Genomic DNA, 15,733 nt, shown 5'->3' with positions numbered 1-15,733 from the left:
CCAAGAAGCAGGTTCAAGGGGCACGCCCCACATCAAGAACCTTGAGACCTCCAGTTTGCCTGGTCTGTGCACTCCTACCGTGACCCCCCCCATCTGGCAGGCGGGCGGCTGTTGTTCTTCATTAGCTACCTACGCAAAGTACCAGCAACTTGAGGATGAAAATCATGCAAACTATAAATCCTGGAATTGTATAGTTATGCTTAACTTTTGTTTCAGTTTCAAAGCCTAATAATATCTCTGTTTACTCTACTTGTCCAGACACCTGACATGTATCACCACCGGAAGTGATGTCCGCGAGTCTGGATAGATGTGCTGCAGCTTCGTCTCTTGTACCTTGGACTTGACAAACCCTGCAGATCGACATAACCAAGAAAAGTAAAAAAACAAAAATTGACGTCCGATGTAGAATACAACAGCTTCGATACCGAGAATATCGCTCTATCGTAGCTTGAGAGTGCTTCTGATTTATTCACTGTTTGTTAGACTGGGCAGCAACTGACTACATATCATGCAAATGCAAAGACTGAGGACGCAGCTGCCCCTTGAATTTGGATACAAACAAATCGGATGAACATGCAGTTTTAACGAGAGTGCTTCGGCTTGTTTCCTCCTCCAATTTTCCCCGCCGCCGGTTGACCAGGCAATGTGATAATCGGCCCAAACAAAACACAACGCGATGCCTCTCATTTGTGCAAGGCCGCTCGGCCGGTTAGTGCCCAAGCTGGGCGCATCACTACGACCAGTTCTCTCTTCTCATGCTGCTTCTCCTCGGCGCCCTGTTGGTGTTGCCCTCGAGCAGCACTTGGGCACCGAGTCTTGGAAGAGATTCTATGCCGACCACAAGCTAGACCTCCTCGCCCTCGACCAAAAATGGCGCCAGAAATGGGCCGAATCAAGCCGTGAGAAGGGCAACAAGGAAGACGAAAAGAACAAATATGTCCTTCCCATGTTTCCCTATCCATCGGGCCATCTGCACCTCGGCCATCTCAGGGTTTACACCATTGCCGATGTGATTGCGAGGTTCCAGACTCTCCAGGGCCACAAGGTCCTGTTGCCCATGGGTTGGGATGCCTTTGGATTGCCAGCTGAAAACGCTGCCATTGAGAGAGGCATCAACCCGGCCACATGGACCAAGGCCAATATCGCTAAGATGAAGGAGCAGCTGGGTCACATGAACGGCTCATGGGATTGGAATTGCGTGCGTATCCCACACACTTCATGTGACTATTGTATGAATCTCCATGCTAACCCAGCCCAGGAACTTGCTACTTGCGATCCCGACTTCTACAAGCACACCCAAAAGATCTTCCTCGCTCTCCATGAGAAGGGTCTGGCCTACCAGGCGGAAGCCGAGGTCAACTATGACCCTGTCGACAAGACGGTGCTTGCGAACGAGCAAGTTGATGCCAACGGCTGCTCGTGGAGGTCCGGTGCCAGGGTCGAGAAGCGCAAGCTGAAGCAGTGGTTCCTCAAGATCTCCGAATTCCGCGAGTCCCTGCTCAAAGACCTAGAGACGCTTGCCAAGAACGAGGCGTGGCCCGAGAGAGTCCTGGCCATGCAGAAGAACTGGCTAGGCAAGTCCAAGGGCGCGACTGTCAAGTTCCCCGTCCTGGCTTTTGGCCAAGGCACCCCCTCTGCCATCGAGGTGTTCACCAGTCGACCTGACACCCTTTTTGGTGTCCAGTACATTGCCCTCGCTGCTACTCATCCTTCCGTTCAGCAACTGGCAAAGAGCGACCCCGAGCTTCAGGCCTTCCTCAGCACATTGCCCGGACTTTCTCCTGACTCCAAAGTTGGATACCTGCTCCCTCACATCCGCGCCGTCAACCCCTTGGCCTATCACGAAGAGACACCCGAGGACACCAAGGTTTCGCTTCCTATCTATGTGGCGCCATATGTCCTTGGTGACTATGGTGAGGGCGCCGTCATGGGTGTGCCCGGCCACGATCTCAGAGACCATGCTTTCTGGAAAGAACACCACTACGACGCTCCCGTCCGCTTCGTCCTGGCGGCTTCCGAGGATGAGAGCACTACCGCCATGCCCAACGAGCCATTCACTGAACATGGCGTTATGAACGCCAACAGTGGTATCTTCAAGGGCAAGTCGTCCAAGGAGGCCGGTGAGATGCTCGTCAAGCTTCTGGAGCCCGCTGGTCTCGCAAAGGAGACTGAAAAGTGGCGTCTGCGTGACTGGCTGATCAGCCGCCAGAGATACTGGGGAACACCCATTCCCATCGTGCACTGCGGCTCTTGCGGCACCGTTCCCGTTCCTGACGAGCAACTCCCTGTTGAGCTCCCCGAAGTTGACGAGCACTGGGCTGGTAAAAAGACCGGCAATCCGCTCGAGTCCCAGACCGACTGGATCAACACATCTTGCCCCAAGTGCGGTGGCGAGGCCAAGCGCGACACTGATACCATGGACACCTTTGTCGACTCGAGCTGGTACTACATGCGCTTCATCGACGCCCACAACAAGGAGGCACCCTTCTCACCCGAGAAGGCCAAGGTTCTTACTCCTGTTGACCTCTACATCGGCGGTGTCGAGCATGCCATTCTGCATCTGCTCTACTCCCGTTTCATCTACAAGTTCCTCATGACCTCTTCCTTTGCTGGCAAGGAGGCCGAATCTGCCGAAGCTGCCGAGTCCGCATCGTCCGAAGTCTACGAACCTTTCAAGCGTCTCATCACCCAAGGCATGGTGCACGGCAAGACCTACACCGACCCAGCCACAGGCCGCTTCCTCAAGCCGGACGAAGTTGACCTCAGCGACCCCCACCAACCCAAGGTGGTGGCCACGGGCGCGCTCGCCAACGTCAGCTACGAGAAGATGTCCAAGTCCAAGCACAACGGCGTGGACCCGACCACGTTCATCGCGCAGTACGGCGCGGACGCCACGCGTGCGCACATACTCTTCCAGGCGCCCGTCAGCGAGATTTTGGACTGGGACGAAAGCAAGATTACCGGTGTGACGCGGTGGTTGAGTCGTGTGCATGACTTGGTTCAAAAGATTGCTTGTTCTTCCACTTCTGAAACCCCATCTTCCGCCAGCACCGTCAAGGCCTTCTTTGAACAGCAACAGCAGCAACCCGAGTCTGTTGCTGATCCCGCCAAACTCGACGCCTCCATCACCATCTGGCGCGAAGTCCAACGCACCATCTCCTCCGTCACCGCCTCCTACAACAAAGTGTACACGCTCAACACGGTCATCTCGGACCTAATGTCACTTACCAACGTGATCGCCTCTCCGTCTAATTACGACGCCGCCGACCCCCTCATCAGGCGCGAGGCAGTCTCCGCTCTGATCCGCATGATGGCGCCCGTCGCGCCCGCCTTTGCCGAAGAGTGCTGGCACGTTCTTTTCCCTGAATCTTCTTCGTCCTCCTTGTTCAGTGGCAGTGGCAGTGGTAGTGGTAGTGGTAGTGGTGATGAGCAAGCGGCAAGGTTCCCGGTCCCTGATGGCACGGAGGGGTTGTTGAAGAGCAGGAAGCAGACGTGCGCGGTGCAGTTGAATGGCAAGACCAAGTTCGCGGTGGAGATAGGGACGCCGCCGGCTGGGTTGTTGGAGAAGAGTGCGGAGGAGAAGTTGAGGGAGTTTATTGTCGGTGAGGTGTTGAAGACGGAGGAGGGGAGGGCGAAGCTGGAGGGACGCGGAGTGGATGTGAGTAAGGCGAAGAAGGTCATTGTTGTTAGGGGAGGAAAGTTGTTGAATGTTGTTATGTAGAGTTGAGATAAAAGAGGGTGGATGGTGTGAGTAGGTAGTATGTACTTACTGTAAGATTAGATGTTTGTATCAGTGGGAGACTGGGGTAGGTTAGAGAAATAGTTCATTACTACTCTCATGTATTTTCTTCTCTGTTCTAAGCTCTGCAGATAAGAGATCGGGTTGTGTAAGCTCCATCGCTAACCATTACCCTACAGGATGCTCGCATCGGCTGCTGATGAACATTAACACGGAACGTACGAAGTAAGTGCAGTACCTTGCCAACCTACGTTCAACTCCCTCCCTTTCCGATAGCCCACCCCGGGCCCTTTCATCCCATTCCATCCCCAGCTCCATGCACTAGGCACCAAATGCACCATACAAGTCCGCTACCTGCCCCCCCTTAGTACAACGAGAACCCTGTCAGTCTTACAGCTCAGTGGCTTCCGATGATGAACACATTGCCGGCGTGCATTGTTACCCAAGGTACAGTTCTCGTAAGTTGTATAGCTGCAGTATGGTGGTTCGTTTCCAAGCCTCCTAGGCCCTTGAGCTTTTTACTACATTTGTTGCATAAGTAAACTATGACAGGCAGGCCTGGTGTGCACAATGGCTTAAACACCATAGTCCCTCGAAGGAATTCATACGATCAGTCAAGTTCATCACTCGCAATTCATCATTCATCACAATGGGAACGATTATTGTTAGGTCAGGTCATGATCATTGATATTCCACGATCTTTATTGCTTCATACCCAAAACCAGATATATATCCCAAAAGAAAGCCCCCAAAAATCGCTATTTAATCATGCAAAAATGCAAAAGAAAAAAAAAAGAAGTGCTTGCTGCTTGCTGATGCCCTCCTTAAGCAGACTTGGCAGCAGCAGCAGCAGCCTTGGCGCGCTCGCGCTCACCATAAGACTTGGTGGCGTAGTCACCGCCGTAGACGATGAGGTCCTCAGGCCTGTAGTCGTGCTTGCCGGAGAGGTAGCTCTCGATGATGGCCTTGGTGCCAGCAGCGTAACGCTTCTGGGCGTCGAGCGAGGTGCCGGACATGTGGGGGACCATGGCGTTGCCGCCGCCGAAGGGGTTCTTGGCGTAGCGGAGGGGGTGGTCCTGAGGGGCGGGCTGGGGGAACCAGACGTCACCGCCGTAGCCGCGGAGGTGGCCGGACTTGAGGGCCTCGGCGACGTCCTCCTTGACGACGATGGCGCCACGGGCAGTGTTGACGAGCCACGAGCCCTTCTTCATCTTGGAGATGAGCTCCTTGTTGAAGAGACCCTGGGTCTTCTCGTGAAGGGGGCAGTTGATGGTGACGACGTCGCACTGGGCGAGCATCTCCTCGAGGTCGGCGACGCGGCGGCAGCCGATCTCAGCCTCCTTCTCGGCGGAAAGGGGCTGGTAGTCGTAGTAGAGGAGCTCCTTGCAGTCGAAGGGCTTGAGACGGCGGAGGACACGCTCACCGATACGGCCGACACCGACGGTACCGACAACCTTGCCCTCGAGATCGAACTCGTTCTTGGCGGCCTCGGCGACGTCCCAGCGGCCCTCCTGGATCTGCTCGTGGGCGGGAACGAAGTTGCGGACGAGGACGAGGATGGTCATGAGAACGTGCTCAGCAACGGAGACGACGTTGGAGCCGGTAACCTCGGCGACGGTGATACCGCCGTTGGTCTTGTTGGCGGCATTGAGGTCGACGTGGTCGGAACCGATACCGGCAGTGACAGCAAGCTTGAGCTTCTTGGCGCGGGCGAGACGCTCAGCAGTGAGGTAGCCGGGGTGGAAGGGAGTGGTGATGATGATCTCGGCATCCTCGAGCTCCTTGTCAAAGGTAGAGTTCTCGCCGTCCTTGTCGCAGGTGGTGACGAGGGTGTGGCCCTGATCCTCGAGCCACTTGCGGAGACCAAGCTCGTTCTGGATGGTTCCGAGAAGCTCGGGAACCTGATGAGTTGACAATTGTTAGCCATTGCCTTCTTGGTGTTTTCTCCCATATTTCCCGTGTCATCCAATGTCTCCATTGCCATGTCCATAAAAGCCAAGCCAACAACCCACGCTATGCCAAGCCGGAAGCCAACCGCCGGGTTCGACGCCAAAGCAGGTCGGGGTGGCGCCCCACATCCCCGAATGGATCCCGAAACCCGGTCCGTGACCTCAAGCATTCAACATGACGGGTAAACAGTTGCGGTGATGCCTTTGAGCGAGCCATGTCTACCCCGCCATTTGTGTCCGTTCCGTCTCTTTCAGTCGCATGAGAGATGTAGCTCAGGTTGTCTCATCTTTCTCAGCGCTCTTCTTTTTTTGGGCTCTTGAGCTCATAGGGCTGGGCTTTTGATCGATCATGGACAATGGTGATGGAGACATTTGGCGGATATGCCAAGGAAAGTGGATGGCCACTCCATGACAGAGTGGAGTAAGTTGGATGTGGAAAATGTTCATCTTACCTCCTCGCCGTGCTTGCCACCGTCGTAGAGAACAGCAAGAACCTTGACCTGTTCGCGTCATGTTGTTAGCAATTGTACACTTGCGGGGAGTTGCTGCTGCCGACACTGGTGAAGTCCCGTCGAGGAGTAGCCCTGGACACTAGGTCGAAGGCTGGACGCTCTCGGGGGTGATGATGTTTGAGAAACACTGTGGAAGGACCGAAGTGAAGGAAGAGGGAGAAGAAGCAACGGAGCGCGCTAAACGTACCATTTTGTCGGTTGTTTTGTTTATGTGATAGAAAAGTTTGGTGTTATAGTGGATGGATGAAAGACGAGAGGAACGTCTTTATAGTAGAGTGTCTGTTGTTGAGTGAAGAGTGGTGATGTAGTAGATGAGGACAAGACGGGAAATGTCCATGATTTATATCTTCAAAAAAAGACCAAGGAACTGAATCAGCCCGGGTCTCTTCTCTCATTCACTTGAGCCCCTCTTTTCCTCGCGCTCCTACTTACCTCCCATCACAACGAGAGCTGCATCCATCAAGGTACCTCTAGCTTTGCCTGCTAGTCTGGCGGCCCCGAGTTTCGATGAGGAGAGGAGGAGCCAAAGGGCGAAGGGCGAGACAACAGAGACAGCGGGGTACGGTACGGGGTGTTCCTGCCAGGGTCAATCCGATCGTCTACATGAAGCATCAACCAATCGATTCCTGTTGTTGCTCGCTATGTCACACCGTGGGGAATGCCACATCGGGATACTAGTTCATGGGGTTGAGTGGGATACCGACTTTGAGATGGCGCGGGACATATTTCGGAATTGGTCGTCTGAGCGGGAACCTTGGCTTCACCTGCTACTTGCTTGCTTGTCCGCCACTCTCGGCATAGCTCGAAGCAACATTTGGACACAGTTAGACAGCATCGGTACCCACGCCCACACAAGAAGAATGCCCGGTGTGTGTTTAGCCGGAGGAGTCTTTCAGACAGCGTGACAATTACCTGAAGTGATGATGTTGCTCCCGGATATATGGAGGAGGTGAGCAAATACTGTTGAAGCAACAGTACATTGTACTGCTTTTGTTGTTGTGTTGTACGTAAGATATTCCTCAATATCTAACCCGTCTTCAGCTTCCCCTCCCGCTCACACCTTACACTACCTACAAGAAAAGCTTGCCAGGTCACCGGTCTCATTCCTGATCACCTACACTACACCCGTCGCATTTCCTCCAGTGGTGGCATCATGGCATCTTGGACTTCCTGTCTGTTTGCTAACACGTATGCCTTTCTTCATCTGTCAACCACGCGGGGCTCCACAGGGGTGTAGATCCCGAGTTTTGAGAAGGGCAAAGATGGTGTGGTGTGCATACAGTAAAGCCGTTTGCTCCTCCTCGTAAGGAGCCTCCGGACACGGCGGCGTGCGGGGCCGCTGTACCGAATCCTGGATGGTTTGCGTTGCTTGCGGCTTCTTTCGGGTTCGGTACATGTTGTTGTTGTTGGTGGGGTGTTGATGGTTTCGCAGGCAGGTTTGTTATCGATGTCGTGTGTTGGGTTGTTCGGTGATGGTTCGGCATCGCCCCCCCTGACCCCCCGGGCCCCGCCCCTGGTTTGATGTGTGCGGTACTGTACGGTCTGGAGCGGGGTAAAGGCCACCGCGTCAGCTGGCCTTGTTCCCGCCCGCCGCTTGCCTCCGCCCCTGACGTTCCTTGACTTGGCAACCTGTTGATTTGGCAAGAGCTGGGCAACAACATTGTTTGCTATCTTGTTTTTGCCGGTTTTGGTAGGGAATCTGTTAGCAAGACATGATGTGGGAATCGGACTGAGGGTCGCCTCATGAGTTCAGTCCTCAAACACCATGGTTCCCGAAAAGATGAGCGAAATGGATGTCAATGCACCCGTTACGTCGGTGTGTCTATGGAAAATCAGATAGCCCGTCGAAGCCGCCTCCTCATGCCCGACTTTCCAACATCGCCCCAAAGTCGTTTTCCAAAGCGAGTCACCACGAATATCCTCACGAAGTCCTGTCTACACCTAGGTTATTGGCATCTTGCTTGGAGATACCTAATACCATCATGCTCTCACCAAGTAGTCTAGTGTAAAAAATATCCCGAACTACAACGTCACCCATTACCTCCGCCAAGGTCCCGAAAAAGCCATCTTCGGTTTGATGTCCCGACACCAAAAGAGAAAAAGGTTGGTTGTCTGGTCTTTCTTTCTCAGCAGACTAGTGTTCCCTGCAACACTGGAAAGGTCGGAAGCATGTGGAGTTGCCCAATTGTTCCCCTGCGTAAGACTACATACTATACCTACCTAGGTACTCCCACACACGGACCACATTCCGTGATCGCTCCGAGAAGACGACGACGACGACGAAAACAACGACAACGACCAGGGAACGAACGTTCCATGTCCATCTCGCCTGCGCTAGGTAGCTGTTGGGCAAAAAAGCTTGAAACATACACTACACTACTGCGTACCGCTTTTCCTCACGCGATTTACATCTCTATTCCTGGATCGTGCCCAGGCAAGAAACCCTGCGACCCGCATCAACTCACCGGGTAGTAGACTAGTATGTATGTACGGGGAGGGACATCGTGCCATCCAGTCAGTCGCTTTTCGGAGACCGTTAGACGCCCCAGAGCCGTGGGTATGTCGGTGTTCGGTGTTTGGTCGTCATCTTTGCCTTCCGTGTTTGCGATATGCATCACTGGTCTAGATTCAGAGAATACCTAGTGTCACAGGAGGAGAGGCGGTTTACCTGTGACGCCCCTTGATGATCGGGTTAGATGTGTCAAGATGAGGACGAGTGACCTGACCATTCTGCGGTGTCCTTGTCGGTATTCGGGTTTGCTTGCTCACTCGGGGGCAGGAAGGATAGCTCGGAGCCACAGGCAAATCAAAGTACTACCATCCGATCCGGATCAACGCTGGGCAGCAGCGCTAGGGGCCCTGTTACCTTAGACAGGAGACTCGGCAGAAAGGGTCTGAGGTTTCCTTGATGATCAGGGCTGAAGGATTGACGTTGATACATAAGTACGGAGGAGTGACCCATCTGTCCGGAATGGTACCTCGTACCTTGCATGTTGACTATGTCGCCAAGCACAACGGCAGACATGGTTTCGTTGCTTCTGATTATTATAACTGATCTACTTGGAAAGGGCTTTGTTTTGAACTATGTGGCAGGAGAAGGGTATATCTCTTGAGAACAGCAATTATCCGGCTCACCCAGACAGCTACGTTCATTGCTACAGGTAGACCGTGGACTCTGGTCCCGTCTATTCATGGCCAACGCCATGCTATATTTCAATCCCTTACACCAATTCCAACCCATCTTACACCCAAAACAGACAAGAAAAACTTCTACATGGAATAGTAATCTACTCATCTATCCTCACTCATCTCCTCATATACCTAAACATTCCATCACAGTCAGCGAATTAACACCATCATGTACATAAAGAAACACTCCCCCCTGCCCTCTAATAACCACGCCCAACCAACAGAAAAGCAAACCGCTTAATCAAGGAGGCTACGATACCCTTGATTTCCATTAGCCTGACCACCAGTCAAGCTCCTCCCATTCTCATAAGGCGGCGGGGGCTCCTGCTGTCCCTGCTGTCCTCGAACAGCCACAGACGAGAGACTAGAATGCGCTGTATGGAAGGGATTTCCAGCTATGCTTCCCAGGACACCAGTGCCCTGCTGTGGAGGAGGTGGTGGTGCCGGAAGGCTGTTGCCCACCGAAGCTTGAGACTGAGACAGTGACTGAGTCGCCCACATGGCAGTCATGGCCATCATTTTGCCAAAGTACTCCTGGATGAAGGACTCGCTATATTTGATATTGATGGTCAGTCTTTGGTTTCTGTAGGAGAATGCATGTTTGGGAAACTTACGTATAATAACTATGCGCCGAATTGTGAGGACTGACAAGGTTGTGCGCCAGCTCGTGCGCAATAGTCACCCACCACCAAACCGTCGCCTCGGCTCTGCCCATGCCACCAGCAGCATCGGGCCCGCCAGTCAACTTGGCCAGATGCAGTTGGGAGAAGAACCTGTAGTTGCAAAAGATACTGCCGCTCTTGTTGAACGCAATTGTCGGACCCTGCTCATCATAGTAAATATGAAGCGAGTGGGCGGGTAGGTTGTACACGTTAGCCACGTCCTTAAGGAGTGTCTCGAACTTGCTGATGCCAGCAGTGTTCGAGCTGAGGAACTGGCCAGGGTTGACGGAAACATCCTTGGCGAGGAAGACGCGCATGCCGCCAGGCGCTTCTGCGACAAAGTTCATATTGGTCGCAGGAGTCGAGTCACAGTAGGTGGATTGTTCGGTGATCTCCGTCTGAGTAGGGGGAGCAAAGACACCGGAAGCGTCGTGCGCGCGTGTGGACTTGATGGCGCTAAGTAGATTCTGCTGGACGACTGCGGGCGAGGTCACTCGTCCATCGTTGCTGCCGCCCTCAGCACCACCACCACCACCACCACCACCACCGCTGCCGCTACCACTGCCGCCGCTACCGGGTCCCAGTTGCTGAGGTGCGCGAGTACCGGGTTGCTGGGCAGGTGGCCTGTTCGAGTCTTCATCAGCCTCGAGGCCGAGTGACTTCTTGATGCCGCTAAAGAAGTCTCCGAACTTCTTGATGGGCTGAGGAGCCGTGTCATGATCGGGAGAATCATCAAAGCCTCCCGGCATCCGAGGCTGGTCGGGCAACCGAGGGGTTTGAGGGGCCCTGGCTACGGCGTTGTCGGCGGTAGCTAACTGTTGTTGTGCCCAATCCTTCTCACGTTCACGGATTCTCTGCTCTTCCGCTTCGAGTGCCTTGCGTCTCTCTTCTTCGGCGATCCGGGCCTCTGCAGCCTTCGCTCTGAGAATGCGGTCAACATTGTAGCCGCGGGCTCGAAGCTCTAGAAGATCCAGCTTGAGGAACGGCTCGATAAAGAAGTAAGCTTGCTGGCCATGGCGGCTCAGCAACATAGTGCAGATGGCCTGTCCAACCTGGTACAGATCCGGACGGCTGTGGGTCGAAATGTAAAGAATCCAGTTGCCGTCCCTGTACACAGCGGCCGCAGAACGCTTTTCGGTGTGTTGCTGGTTATATCCCTTGAGTGATCGCCTAAGAGCTAAGGATGTGACAGCTTTGACTTGCAAGTTCTTCTCCAGCCACCTGGCATCGTGCTTGATGGAAGACTTCTTGTATTTGGAGTACTCGAATAAGAAAATTTTGGAGCGCTCAATGACAAGCTTGCGCATGGTAACCGCAGCATCCTGCTTTTCGGCGGCAGGGCCGATTCTGTGCTCCATAGAGACTTTGCTGCTGATCGCCTCGGACCCCAGCGCAGCGTAAAAGGCCTCAAGAGCATCGTCCTCAGGTGCGAAGAGCAAGGAGTCCTTGAAAAGACGGTAGCAGATAATGTCGTCCAAGATTGTGATCTTCTGAGGTGAAGCGAGCTGGTACTGCTTGATGGGTGCATCATAATCGCCTGAGTCGGGCTCCTCTTTGGTGTTGGAGATGTCGCGGGAGCCGAGAAGCCAAGCAGATGAAGTCATCTTCTTGAACAACTCCTTGTCTCTCTTAAGAGTAGCAATCTCATCCGCCAGAGACCGGAGGAGATTAAGGTACTTCTCTGAGCTCTGTAAGGTGCTTAAAAGTCTCGCCGGTTCGCTACATGCCATGAGGGCAATCTCGGGCTTGGTTGGCTCTTCCTTCGCACCGCATTTGAAGAGAAATACGTTAGCATTAGGACCAAAGTCAACAAAGTCGAAGATATCGCCGTAGGTAGAGGACGTCCCAAGGTAGCAGTTTGGTGGAGTAATGTAGACCACCTTGGTGTCGCCCTTCTCATCGCTAGAGACTTTCCGTCGTGTTACGGGGATGATGGCGGAACTCCGAAGTTTAGTAACGTGAGATAATCCCAGTTCTGCAATACGAGTCGTAAAATAACCGAATACCCTCACGGCTTCCTGGTGATCCTTAGGTGGACTAGCGATCAGCCTACCAACGCACTCTAAAATACTCGGATCACGCGCAACGCCGAACTTGCTAGCATGGTCATGAAGGTCTCGTCGCAAAATGTCGTATCCAAGTATTGCCGCATCTGGGTTCGTGAAGCACGCGGAAGGACGGACAAGCTTCTTCTCGTTCCCTTGGAGCGGCAAGATGGCGTTGTCAATCCTAGACAGGTTGTAAGTTCCGTATTGATTGAGCTGATAGTTATTGATGAAGTACGCCATGGAGTGCTTCCGAGTGTCCGCATCAGGAGAAGCCATCATGTCGATCAGCTCAGGGACTGCCGGATAAGGGCGCAACCCAAGCGAGAAGAGGAAGGCCCCCTCAGGGCTGTTTGCCTTCCAGATGCCTGGCCAATGGAGAGTTGGGAGTTGCAAAAGCCGCAGAGAATCCTTGGGCTCATAGAGTTCAGAGAGTTTATATAGTTTCTCAGTACCCTTTCTAGACTCCGGTCCCCCAAAAAAGGTACGGTCTTCGGCGGGGCAGAGTTTGGACTGCTTTAGCCTCTTCATATCCTCAGCCGGGATATCGTTCTTCACCGAAGCAAGGTATTTGATGAGCTCGACATGACTCCATTTCTTGGCCTCCGCTTCTCCCTCAGCGGCAGGTGCGGGATTGAGAAGCCTGGTGAAGATGGTCTCCAAGTCGAGAGTCTTGCGAACTCCCAAAGCCACCAAAAACTTCTCTTTGAGTCTGTCACAGCCTTCGATGGTCGGAAGGTCGTGGAAAAGCTTGACACTGGAGAAGAAAGATTCCTTGGGCTTGCGCATGCCCAGCTTTGTGGGTATCACTGGCAGGTGTTCCAAGGCCGACACCACGGATGACTTATCGCTAGGACTCAAATTGTCCCAGTTCTTTGAAAGAACCGAAAGAACTTGTACAGAGAACTTGCTGGACTTTGTAAGATTATGCTCCTCTCCATTGCTGGACCCAGATGCGATCAAGAACCTAAGCCAAGGGACGATACCTAGAGGCTCCCAGCCAATCGACTGCAACTGGACTTCGGGGATATCGGCAGTAAAAGCGACAGGAATGGTGGTTGGGGGAATAGGCAGCGTGGCTGGTATCCTGTTGTTGAGATAATTCTTGATGGAGCCCAAGGCAATAATCTCACCACCATTCCCATCATCAGAAACTGTAGCCACAGCAACATCGAGAACATGCTGAATATGGTGGTATTTGAGTTCACCCGATGCGGCAGTCTTGGCTAACCACACCACGAAATGGTGAAGCTGATGTTTGTCCATGGCCTTCGAGCCCAGCTCCTTGACAACATCGTCGACAGTGATGTGCTCGAGCAGCCCATAATCTATCAGTTTTTGAATGAACGGGGCAGCTTGCATGTCCTTCAGGATGATCGGGATTCCGCTCAGGAACTTTGCGTAATCCTCAGAGAACAGCCGGACCTTGTCCGTCTGCAACACACCCTGACAAGAGAAGACTTCGATAGAAGCCTTCCGGTAAGAGGTCCAAAAGGCCTCCTCAATGATCTTCGCCACCTGGGCGCTTGGAGTAGAGTCTTCGAACGAGTAGGTCTTGAGGATATGGAGAGCCTCCGGCACAAATTTCTGGACATCCTCAAGAGCATATCCGGATTCCTTTTTGTTGTTCTTGGAATTGGATAACCTCTTCAGCTTCTCGTTTAGATCCGACATGTCATTGACAAAGGCGAGTCGCGAAATGATGCCTGCCACACGAAGCATCTCGATGTTCCAGGTTCGTACCCAGCGAGCATTCAAGTCGATGGCTTCGCGCTCCACAGTCGGGATGACTGACGGCGCAGAAATGTGCATGCCGGCACCAGTGGTCTGGGTGGTCGGAAAGCCGATGAAGACGCGTCCACCAGGCTTCTTGCTAGGCAACACGGAGGAGAAGATATCGATGGCCTTGGCAGCCTTGTTGGAAGCAACAGACTCCTCTGAGGCGACGGTTTCATCGTACGAAGAAGTTAGAAGGGCAATCCGAGTGGTCTTCGGAGGAGGCTTTTTTGTCGCGCGCTCCAATTCAGCTGCAAATGAGGAAGAAACGCTGGTGGCTATCTGGGCCGCAGTGATGCGGAGGAAAATGGTCGAGGTGGAAACAGCAGTGAGATCCTCTGCGATTGCTTCCTGTATTTCCTTTTCTTCCTTTGCCGCCTTTGTGCGCTGTGCCGTCTGAGCAGCGGAGGAAGTAAATCTGGAAAAGAATCCCTTCAAACCTGAGGGCTCTGGTGTGTATGCAGATTCGGTCGACTTGTTTGACGACGACACGGGCTTAGGCTTCCAGCCTAACACACTCATAAAGCTGGCGTCTATCTGCGTGCTGGTTTGTTCAGCTGCTGTGAGCTTCATGAGGCCATCCTTGGTTCTAGTTTCGAGGTCTCGTGGAATGGGAATCTGAGCACTAGGTGATGACTTCTTTTGCAGGGCGAGAACTCTCCAATCGTCGATCCAGAACTCGATCTTCTGTAGGGATACAAAGGTCAAACTGGTCCCAAGGAACTGACTGACAGACAGTAAGTTAGGCAAAGGCGTTGTTGTGTTGCGGTAATCGAGGACAAAAGCAGTTTCGCGACTATGCTGTTCAACCGGAAGTTGTAGCTTCCTGGTAAACAGAGCGTTTCCCTTCCAGTAGAACGCCATGGCTTCCTTTCCTGAGCTGACGAATGGCTCCTCGCAATCAGCAAAGACGCTGTAGAAGCCAACGCCAAAAGCACCAATCTTGGTCTCATCCGGATTGCCCTCAGCTATCCTCTTCAAGCGGGCCCAATCTGTGTTGGCGAAGGGCTGACCATCGTTCTGCACTAATAGGCGACGGAGAGTGTGATGGGTGAGGGTGTGCTTGAGAAGCTCTGAGGGGTCAGTGGTCTGCGGAGCCGGAACACTGACGGAAGGTATCGTCTCCCATTTGATCTTGACTGTGGTTGCCTGGGCATCGGCGGCGTTCTGGATGAGTTCTCTGAGCGTTGTCCATTCTCCAGAGTATCTGGCCAGGACCTTGTCGATCAGGGCCCTGGTATCGACGGTGACTGCTTCTTCATCCTCGCCGTTCTGCAAAGCAGCGGCGCGAAGCTGCGAATAGTCCATGGTCTGAGACTAAGGTGAAGAGTCCAGCCGGGTCATGCGCAGTGGCAGTTGGCTGGGCGAGTGAGATGTCGTGGTTTACTGTCAAACAGCGTAGAGGCGGAACTTGACCGTCCACTGAGCTGAGGAACTACGTTATACGGTTGATGAGTCTTACGATGAACCGTCTTCCTGGGCGTAGAATCCGCGAGGCGTTATGTGATCTGAGAGTTGTTGTATGTATTAAAGTTCGTTTGTAGTAAAGGGCGATGTGCTGTGAAGAGAAGAGTATGCGACTGATCGTCCCCGCAAGTAAGGAAAGAAAGTGGAAGTGGCGGATTATCGTGAACCAGGAAAAGAAATGTCCGGAAGGAAGAAGTTCAATGTATCCGAATGGAAATGTCGCGGCCTGACGAGCAAACTATTCAATGTGTGACCTGAAGACACTAGTCCCAGCCAGAAACAGTTCCGTCGTGAAGTTGGTTGCAAGGTCAAAGGTAGCTGAATGCAATTGTTGATGAAAGGTCCAAAAGAGGTTCCTGTGAACGCCTCATCTCATCATCATTCATTACATACA

At 53.1% G+C, this 15,733-nt stretch overlaps 3 protein-coding genes across 3 annotated transcripts; 1 reads left to right on the top strand and 2 right to left on the bottom strand.

The window, feature by feature from the left end:
* Positions 1-484: 484 nt before the first annotated feature.
* Positions 485-3,882, top strand: leu-5 (leucine-5). The gene is made up of 2 exons (XM_956110.2): positions 485-1,198; positions 1,259-3,882. Exons 1-2 carry the CDS (start codon positions 677-679, stop codon positions 3,719-3,721), a joined length of 2,985 nt encoding a protein of 994 aa, XP_961203.1. The 5' UTR covers positions 485-676; the 3' UTR covers positions 3,722-3,882.
* Positions 3,883-4,381: 499 nt separating this feature from the next.
* Positions 4,382-6,699, bottom strand: fdh (formate dehydrogenase). Its single transcript, XM_956109.3, has 4 exons — positions 6,633-6,699; positions 6,388-6,546; positions 6,141-6,188; positions 4,382-5,640 (listed from the first exon to the last, which is right to left on the bottom strand). The coding sequence occupies exons 2-4, from the start codon at positions 6,388-6,390 to the stop codon at positions 4,564-4,566; spliced, it is 1,128 nt and encodes a 375-aa protein (XP_961202.1). The 5' UTR covers positions 6,391-6,546; positions 6,633-6,699; the 3' UTR covers positions 4,382-4,563.
* A 2,568-nt stretch (positions 6,700-9,267) lies between these two features.
* On the bottom strand, positions 9,268-15,698 carry NCU03811 (hypothetical protein). The gene is made up of 2 exons (XM_956107.3): positions 10,004-15,698; positions 9,268-9,939 (listed from the first exon to the last, which is right to left on the bottom strand). The coding sequence occupies exons 1-2, from the start codon at positions 15,178-15,180 to the stop codon at positions 9,627-9,629; spliced, it is 5,490 nt and encodes a 1,829-aa protein (XP_961200.2). The 5' UTR covers positions 15,181-15,698; the 3' UTR covers positions 9,268-9,626.
* Between the last annotated feature and the right edge of the window lie 35 nt (positions 15,699-15,733).

Source organism: Neurospora crassa, linkage group V, assembly GCF_000182925.2.
Source record: "Neurospora crassa OR74A linkage group V, whole genome shotgun sequence".
Classification (NCBI taxonomy): Eukaryota; Fungi; Ascomycota; class Sordariomycetes; order Sordariales; family Sordariaceae; genus Neurospora; species Neurospora crassa.
The sequence above is the reverse complement of the archived record's forward strand: the minus strand, read 5'-3'. Positions and strand labels throughout refer to the sequence as shown.